General features: G+C 34.0%; 1 protein-coding gene across 2 annotated transcripts in view; it reads right to left on the reverse strand.

Annotated features, from left to right (window-relative positions):
- Positions 1-156: 156 nt before the first annotated feature.
- Positions 157-9,854, reverse strand: part of LOC127449363 (rho-related GTP-binding protein RhoA-D) — a 27,453-nt gene continuing 17,755 nt past the window's right edge. For both annotated transcript variants that reach the window (XM_051712728.1, XM_051712729.1), the window contains 3 exons: positions 8,474-8,594; positions 6,243-6,373; positions 157-4,983 (listed from right to left, as the gene is read on the reverse strand). In XM_051712728.1, coding sequence (XP_051568688.1) covers positions 4,810-4,983; positions 6,243-6,373; positions 8,474-8,594 — 426 coding nt within the window. In that variant the 3' untranslated portion in view covers positions 157-4,809. The remainder of the gene's footprint in view (positions 4,984-6,242; positions 6,374-8,473; positions 8,595-9,854) is intronic.

Genomic DNA, 9,854 nt, shown 5'->3' on the forward strand with positions numbered 1-9,854 from the left:
TTTTATGTTTAGAGAAATTTGTATTTAGTAAATGTAACATTTAGAATATTATTATTATTCTATTTTTATTTTTTTTAATTTCTCATCTTCTCAACTTGCAGGGGGGGGCGGGGTGCAATAAAACAGTTCAGTTTCACACAAAACAACCAAAATAGATTATTTTGTTTTTCGAAAAAATATTTTATTAACATAGGTCGGTTTTACATCATTCAAACATTTACTACAATACTAGTCCCGTTTACAAAGCATTGTTACTATGAGCGCTCATAAAAATCTGGATTAATAAATCATATTTATTACTTCCAGAAAAAAGGAAGTGACCATATGAACACACAGCAGAAGATTGATCTTAGAGCCTGATGAAGAGCTCCATATGTCAAGAGCGGTTGCTGTTGTAACCAGGAATTTGCTCATGCAGACAGCAATGGAAACAGTTCTGTAGTCACATCTGCATTTTCAATAACAAGGTTTTATTAATGATTCCTCAAATTAATAATAATAATAATTAAAAAAAACATGTTCCTCTTATTTGTGAGTAGTTTTGTAATTTTTACTTTGTCTAGTGGGATGTTACTTGTGCATTGTACTGTACAGTCAGTGCATTTCAGTACGTTTTAATAACGCCTTGTTTAATAACTTAGAATTCCATGGCATAGTGTTCAAGAATAAACTAGATGGTTAGTTTAGCGTACTGTGTGCTACTTGCCGGACCTAGACATGAAACAATCCAACGGGCTGTTTACACTGAACGACAGACATGCGTCTGTCTACGCATTTTGTAATTGTTTTTCTGTGTAAATATGCACTAGATTGACATCACTGACCATGGCACAGCGTCTTGTGCTATGAGCGTAACATTTGAAAATAACCACGGGACCGTTTACACAGAATGCGTTTTTGCAGCAATCCGCACTGTTTTTCTATGTAAACATGCACTAGATAGACATTTTGACTGTTGTGCCGCATCCAACTGCTTTTTCACCAACTCATGCAGAAGCACGGCATTTTTAAGACACCGTGTCAAGTTAAAAAGAATGTCTGCTTGTAAAACGCATCCTGAAACACCTGCATTCAGTTAAATTTGTTGCGTTGCATTTGCTTTTTGTGCGCAAGAATGAGTTCGTTCAGAATGCCGTTGTTTTTCACTTATTCTTGAGATAAGAGACAAAACATATCCAAGATCAAAAAAGTCCTCTTTATGTTGAAAATCAAGAAATTCATAATAATAAAAATACTGGAAAAGTTAAATCCAAAGGAAATGCGTACACTCTCAGGGCATTCATTACTTATATTTTTATATAATTGGATTAGAATTGTTTTAAATGCAAGCTCTATACTTGGAAGCACATGTAACTTAACCTGTCCTCCACGAGAGGTCACAATATTAAACTGCTTTATTAAAGTGTTTAAAAATGCAACATATTCATAAATATGAAATGAAAGGTAGGGATCTGTAAGATATCAAACAATACATACAGTAAACTTTATTTTCCATATAAAACTGAAGTTGTAAATCAAAGCTGTGTCCTCACTTTTCGTCAAAAATATAATCCTGAATATATCAGACAAGGTCTTTGTTGGCAATAACTCTCAGTACTCCATTCCTGCTCATTATGGATGCAACAGTAGGACACGTGGTCTGGTAAGTTTTATTTATTTTTTATATTTTAAACACAATGTTTAAGTCTCTGCGGTCACAGCTTCAACATGTCAACTCCGTCATCCCATTGTGATCATTTCTGTTAAGAATTGTAGAATAATTTTGACATTTTACTTTAGGTTATACACTCAGCTTTAACAGAGGAAAAAACAAAATGGCTCCAGTGCACAACACATGGCTAAGATGGAAAAAGATTCAATTTTGTCAACTCCGTCAGAATTTTCAGAATAGTGAGAAAACAGAAAAATAAGTATATAATGTATTTTATCACTTAACTCCTTTACTGAACACTATTATTAGTTAATTAAAGACTTTACACTCTTGTTTGATGGATCAAATTAAAATAGCATGCCCTTTAGGGTGTCTGACGGAGTTTACATAAATTACAGTAAGATGTACTGTAAGTGAATAAATGTCAATTTTCAGAAAAAAGCATTTTTTATAAAAAATTGTCCCCTTACATGGTTTGTTAGCTTGGACCTTTGTCTACAAATATATCCATTTCAAATTAATTTAGTATTAAAAAAATAAATAAATGTACAAATTAAAAAACTAGATTTATTAAAAAACTTGGATTTAAAACATGTTTTGTCCCTTATCTCAAGAATCAGACATTTGTTGTGCTGTGTCTTGATTTTTTTTTAGTGCAAGAACACGTCCGTTCTGAACGGCCCCTTAAACTTAAAACGTGTTGCTGTGTCTTGCTTGTAAAGTTAAAAACGTGTTCATTCTGAACGGCCCTAAAAACTTCAAATAGGCGTCTTTAGACACCTGCGTTGTTATATTCGTTGCACAGTCTTGCTTTTTTTAGTACAAGAACGCGTTCGTTCTGAACGACCCCTCAAACTTTTAAAAACACCTCGAAACACCTGTGCTCCATTTGATTTTTTTTGAGCTGTGTCTAGCTTTTTGTAATGTAATAACGCGTTTGGTCTGAACGACCCCTCAAATGTGTTTAAAAAAATGCACAAAAAAAAATAAAAAAAATCGAAATGGTAATTAAAATAGGCTTAATTTTCTTTGAGTAAAATACAATGTTTTTTTGATCTCGGGATGAAGAATGACCTGAATATTGTTCGACGCTTTTCTTGAGATTCACCGTCTTATTTTACAGTAGAAGTCGAGAGAAACAGAGCTACACCATGCTTATGAGTTCACCACTCTGAAACGGTAAACAAAGACAGCAAACACAGAGCAGATTTATGTGGCATTACTAACTTAGCTCAGGCCAAACATCTCATGGCACCAGCAGAGGACAGAATAGGAAATGCTGTTTATGTTGCATACAACACCAGTTTAAAGCTACAGATCTTCATTTAGACAGTGACAAATGCAACTCTGCACAAATTAGCTATGGTTTTATTACTAGAGTTGAGGAAGCTATGGCCGAAAACATGATAACTAGCATGCACAAACACTGATCATGTGATAAAATGCATGTGTGCACAAAAACATTCATCTGGCTAAGCTCAACATTACCCAACCCTTGCTCCTCAACCCATCTGCATTAACAGACTGATGACTAAAGGCACATGTTTCCGTGGGAACTGGGAAGGCACTCAAGGCCTCCTCTTACTACCCAAATAAACCTCATTAAAGGAAAAAAGCTAGATCAAAAATGAAAATTCTGTCATTATTAACTCAATCTTCCAAACCTGAATGCCGTTGTTATTTTTTTTCTCTCGATTGAATACAATTTTTTTTTTTTTTTTTGCTTTGACAACTTTGACAAGGACGAAATTTAAGTTGATGATCTTACTCTCCTCCAAAAGCTCTGAAATCTCATTCGCATTGAAATTCAAAAACTCTACGTCGACACGTTGTGCCAGGTCTGAGTTTGTGTCATAACTGTAAGCAACACGGCAGTTTAAATTTGTGTATATTACATTTTCATTTCAACCTAGCATACCGCTTGAGAAGTCATATCGACTACTTTTATGCTGTTTTTGGTTATTTTTGGAGCTGGTTGCTATGAATTGTAAGAAAAAGCTACCGTAAGATTCTTCAAAAAAAAAAAATCTCTTTTCTGTTTTATGCAAAAAATAAAATAAAATAATACGGGTATGGAACGACTTAAGGGTTCCAATGAGTAAATAATGACTTTGATTTAAATTAATATTAGATTAGTTTGTGTATTTATTTGACATTTCTCGGGACTAGAAACATTCAGAGGTGATCTCATCTGAATTTTATTTTATTTTTTTCCCATTAACAATACTTGAGCATGTGTCCTTTAAGCCAGCTAATGTCAGGACAATGTAGTCAGATTAGGTGACAGTTCTCTGTGAGGACATCCGGGGCAGGTTCAACCAGTTTAGTATCTACAGAGCACTGTCAATGTGTACATATGCATGTTTATGCCTGTGTGGAGGATGAATAGGATAACACAAATGAAAAATGTCACACTCCCATCTGGTTTTGTGACTGGGGTTTCACATTATATTTATGTGCTGTAATTTGTGATTCTTAGGGAACAAAGGGTCCTACACTATAAATATAGCCAATAATAATAATAATAATAATAATAGAGATTTTGCATTTTTAAATATATTTAATTAGCTCATAAATGTATTGACTATTTAAAAAAAAAAAAAAAGAAAAAAAAAAAGTACAGTCCCAAGAGAAGTTCAAAACTAGCACTTTGCAAAGTACATTCAAATTCTGGAGGGAACGTTCACAAAAGGCACTGATTCCATCACTAAATTGTGTGCTCTTTTTCTATTCTGTTATTTTAATTTAGATAACAATAATCTGAAAAAGTTCAAAAGGAAAACGTTTCTGTCAAGGTTATAATGGCTGAATGATAAATGTGCAAAAATACAATTATTGTTGATTTCATATTTACAGGACAAGCTGGAGAATAAACTATTTTGTATGCGGAGAAAATTGTGCCATAGAGGAAAACTAAATCAAGGCATGCCATTTATTTATGTAACCTGCCTTTCCGCCCAGCCCATATTCTTTCAATGCATATTTTATTAACTTTCTTTACATTTCGCACCTGTTGGTTGGTTTGCATGAAATGTGACATACAGTACAGTGTATTTATGCTGTTTGGTCAAAGATCTTGCAGAGTTTGGTATTTCCTGGTCAGCTGAAAGTTGTAAAAGAACATTCCGGGTCATTCTCAGAAAGGCCGGAAAATTCTCTCACAACAGCAGGCAGCCGCTCCTCTTCTTTCTCTTGCGGACTTGCAGCGCCGCTCTAGTGGCCATTTCAAATACCTCCCTTACTCCATCCTTAGTCTTAGCAGAGCATTCCAGGTAGCCAAAGGCGCTAATACGGTTTGCCATGTCCCTGCCCTCCTCTGGTTTAACCGGTTCCTGTAAGCAAAATACCAGATACAATTCAAACTCAATATGGTGCAAAACCGAATTCATGTTTACTTGAAATCATGTGGGAAATTCTGTGGAATGAAGTCGACATGAAACGACATTTATAAACCATTTGAAGTCCAAAATGCGACACAGTTATTAGTGAATTTATACATTTATTATGGCTGTTGATTAAATGCGCTAATTCCATGCGTTTTTATTTTTTAGGGCTGTCAAACAATTTACAATTACAATTACATAAGGAATATTCCTACCATCTGAGCAATTCAAGTTTAAGGTACCACCTTACATGTTTTTATGAGTCAGAATAAAAAAAGAAAAAGAAAAAAAATATTATATATATATAATTACATGCCAATTAATCGCAAAGATCAATATTCACAGAGAAAGGCCCCTCATTAAATATTATATAATTATTAAATAATATATATATATATATATATATATATATATATAATTAAATATTACATAATTATTAAAAAAAAAAAAAATATATATATATATATATATATATATATATATATATATATATATATATATATATATATATATAATTATTATTATTATTATATAATATTTAATGAGGGGCCTTTCTCTGTGAATATTGATCTTTGCGATTAACTGGCATGTAATTACTTCGATTGACCATCCGTCCATCCCATCCCAACAATTTAGGCCAGGACTTCAGTGGGAATCACATGGTGTTTCATACACGAATGGAGGTTAAGATCACCATGGATATGCTTCTCGTTCAATCTATTGTTATTATACTTAAATGCATGAAATGCAATTTCAAAATTGCATTCCATGTTGACATTAAATGAGGTAAAATGTGTTCACGCTGAGAGTATTGCTGTTGATAGCTGAAATAATGATTAGATTAGCCAAAATATTTAATGTGGAGAACTTGAGAGTAATGAGAATTTGAAGTTTTTGAAAATCTGCTGAGCTTTCTGCAGAATTCTGCCAGCAACAATTCTGTGCTCGCCTACTCGAGATATATGATGTCAGTGCTGCTTACTAAATGGACTTATTTTTTCCGAGACCATCTGCCCAGATGTCAAAAGAACCCTACTATCGCTGATGCATCATTTGGGGTGCGAGGCAAGGATAGCATCAGTCATCAGTTATTAGGGTTGGAATGATGTGTTTGATAAATGATAATGACCATGCCTTCAAGAGTGACAGTAATGGCAGCTAGTAAGCGTTTTTTAATGAGACTCCCCATTGTGACTGAGCTCGCCCACCTGCTTCATCTTGGTCAGCTCCCTCCGTGTGTGCTCGTCATTTCTCAGATCTTTCTTATTTCCAACGAGAATTATGGGAACATTTGGGCAGAAGTGCTTCACCTCAGGTGTCCATTTCTCTGGGATATTCTCTGTGAGATTACACAAACACACTCAAACTTGATATATGTCAACCATTCAAAACAGATTTAAATCTTTATTAGGGCTTATCAAAAACCAAGAGTGCTGTGTAGACTATAAAAACACAAACAACAAATTTCTATATTACAGCACTCTCTTTATTTTGTATTTAAATGTACTAATGTTATATATAAACAGTACATTTGCATACAGACTACCAGTCAGTTTGGACATTCCTATTCATACTCCATACTTCTACATTTTAGAATAATAGTAAAGTCATCAAAACTATGAAAACAACAAAAAAACAAATGGAAGTATTGGAATTATGAAGTGACCAAAAATGTTGTTATCTTATAATTAAAACCATCTTATATTTCAGCAAAGGTCTTATTTAAACTGAATTGGAAACTTTTTTTTTACCATGTCTTCATTATATATTTGTTGGTACAAATGCCTAACATGTATATATTTGATAGTTTTAGCCTTATCCCAAACCCAGACTTTCAATATTAAATTATAAAAATACATTATAACATTTTTAATTATAACATGTTTAAAACTATGATACACCATTTTGATATTTATTGTGGGGAAATTATCTTTATCAAAAAAAAAATTTTTACATTTTTTTTTTTTATTATTATGACTGTCCTGAAGTTGTGGCATCATTTATAATTATAATTATAATTTTATTTATTTATCACACATTACACATTTGCACATATACAGTGACTTTTTTTTTTTTTTCCTCCACATATCTGGGATCAGAGTGCCCCTGGAGTGGATAGGGTCAAGGGCCCAACAGTGGCATCTTGGCGGTGCTGGGGCTTGAACCCCCGACCTTCTGATCAGTAACCCAGAGCCTTAACCGCTGAGCCACCACTGCCCCTTCTTTTTTTTTTTTTTTTTTTTTTTTTTTAAACTACTAAACAATTTTTCCCCAATTAAGTTTTTTTTATTAAAAGTTAGGTGTTCTACAGTAATTACTAGGTACTAAACCTAACCCATATTAAGTACATGTAGTTCCCTTTATATAAAGTATACTGAAAGTACACGTACTATAAAATAAAGTGCAATCGTACTTGTTAACCAAGTCGACAAAAGTGTCAGTAAGAGCATGCTTGAGATTAAATACATGTGATGTTTGAAGAAAACAAAGAAAAATCAAGGTAAATATCAGAATTCAGCATTCATTTCTACATCATTTCCAATAAAGTAATTTTGCAAAATTATGCAAAAAGTGTGAAAATATGATCAAATTGTATTTAGTATACATAAGATTTGACCTGTTACTGTTAAAAATGTAATTTCCACCACGGAATTCTATTAAACACAATACAGAATTTGAGATGTGGTGGAAATGATACAGTTGTGGGAATTTCCATGATTTTTAGAAGGGAAAAAATAAAAAAATAAAAGACAAAAAAATGGCATAAAATGGTTAAATAATGCTTATATATGGTCTGGTCTCTTAGATTATAGAACTATGTTTTGTAATGTGATTGTGACCCAAAGGAAAGGCTTTATGAGAGAATTAAGGGATTTATCCCAACAACTCAAACTCAAATCCTATTATTCAAGAGTAATTCATACACAATATAACTGAAGTATGTGTTTAGAGGCTTAGGAAAGTTGTGGTGGTTTCACACCAACACTCACTTGGAAAACTCTTGAGGGAATGCATTGTTAATTACATTACATGACTGCTCAAATTTTTACACAACACTCAACTAATGAACTTTGCTGAATCATGAGGATCGGAATAACAATCTCGGAACAATTTCCGATTAACTTTTATCTACGTGCTAGGGAGACCCTAATGTGGTCAAACTTCCTGACACACATTGTAAGGAGAAAGAACCAGGATGTTCCTTAAGGAAGCTGGAAGAGATAAATGGCAGTGATGTCATGGACAAAAGGGTTATCATGATTCACCTCAGTTCTCAGAAAATACACAGGAACTTCCTGTATGCATTGATGACTCAAAGGTTATTCCACCAAGAAAGACTCTCTTTGGCCTTGACACGGATTAGAATCGTTCAAAATCAAACAAATAGGAGAGAAGTAGCTAGGCCAAACATTCTGGGGTATTTGTAAAATGTGATTACCTAAACTGTCTGGACTGTCTATGGAGAAGCACATGAGGATGACGTCTGTGTCTGGGTAGGACAGAGGTCTGAGACGGTCGTAGTCCTCCTGTCCAGCTGTGTCCCATAATGCCAGCTCCACCTGTTGATGAAAATTGGACAGAATGAGTTAAACCTCAGCAAAGACAGCCAAGTGAACTACTCAAACCCTTTCATGACCGGTATATCACACCAGAATATACGATTGTTTATTCACAATTTGTGCAAAATAGTTAAAAAAAAAAACATTTTAGTCCCTCAACATTATTTTGTGCATATTATAATTTTGCTCTGAAATGGCTTACAAGGGTGATTTTTTTCTTCAGTCAAAGACATCATGATTTCAACCACACAACCACTGTAAAATATTTACATACATATGTGTGTACACACACACACACACCAAAAGTTTGGAAAAATGTACAGATTTTGCTCTTATGGAAAGAAATTGGTACTTTTCACCAAAGTGGCATTCAACTGATCACAATGTATAGTCAGGACATTAATAACATGAAAAATTACTATTACAATTTGAAATTTTTAAACTACTCCAAAGAGTTCTCATCAAAAAAATCCTCCTCGTGCAGCAATGTCAGCTTTGCAGATCCTTGGCATTCCAGCTGTCAGTTTGTCCAGATACTCAGGTGACATTTCACACCACGCTTCCTGTAGCACTTGATGTACCTTTCTTGTCGGGCACTTCTCACGCACCTTACAGTCTAGCTGATCCTACAAAAGCTCAATGGGATTAAGATCCATAAAACTCTTTTCCAATTATCTATTGTTCAATGTCCGTGTTTCTTTGCCCACTCTAACCTTTTCTTTTTGTTTTTCTGTCTCAAAAGTTGCTTTTTCTTTGCAGTTCTTTCCATAAGGCCTGCACCCCTGAGTCTTCTCTTTACTGTTGTACATGAAACTGGTGTTGAGCGGGTAGAATTCAATGAAGCTGTCAGCTGAGGACATGTGAGGCGTCTATTTCTCAAACTAGAGACTCTGATGTACTTATCCTCTTGTTTAGTTGTACATCTGACCTTCCACATCTCTTTCTGTCCTTGTTAGAGCCAGTTGTCCTTTGTCTTTGAAGACTGTAGTGTACACCTTTGTATGAAATCTTCAGTTTTTTTTTTGGTAATTTCAATCATTGTATAGCCTTCATTCTTCAAAACAATGATTGACTGACGAGTTTCTAGAGAAAGCGGTTTCTTTTTTTGCCATTTTTTACCTAATATTGACATGCCAGTCTTTTGCATACTGTGGCAACTCAAAAACAAACACAAAGACAATGTTAAACTTCATTTAAAGAACCAAATAGCTTTCAACTGTGTTTGATATAATGGCAAGTGGTTTTCTAGCACCAAATTAG

This window comes from Myxocyprinus asiaticus, chromosome 12 (assembly GCF_019703515.2).
Source record: "Myxocyprinus asiaticus isolate MX2 ecotype Aquarium Trade chromosome 12, UBuf_Myxa_2, whole genome shotgun sequence".
NCBI classification, from domain to species: domain Eukaryota; kingdom Metazoa; phylum Chordata; class Actinopteri; order Cypriniformes; family Catostomidae; genus Myxocyprinus; species Myxocyprinus asiaticus.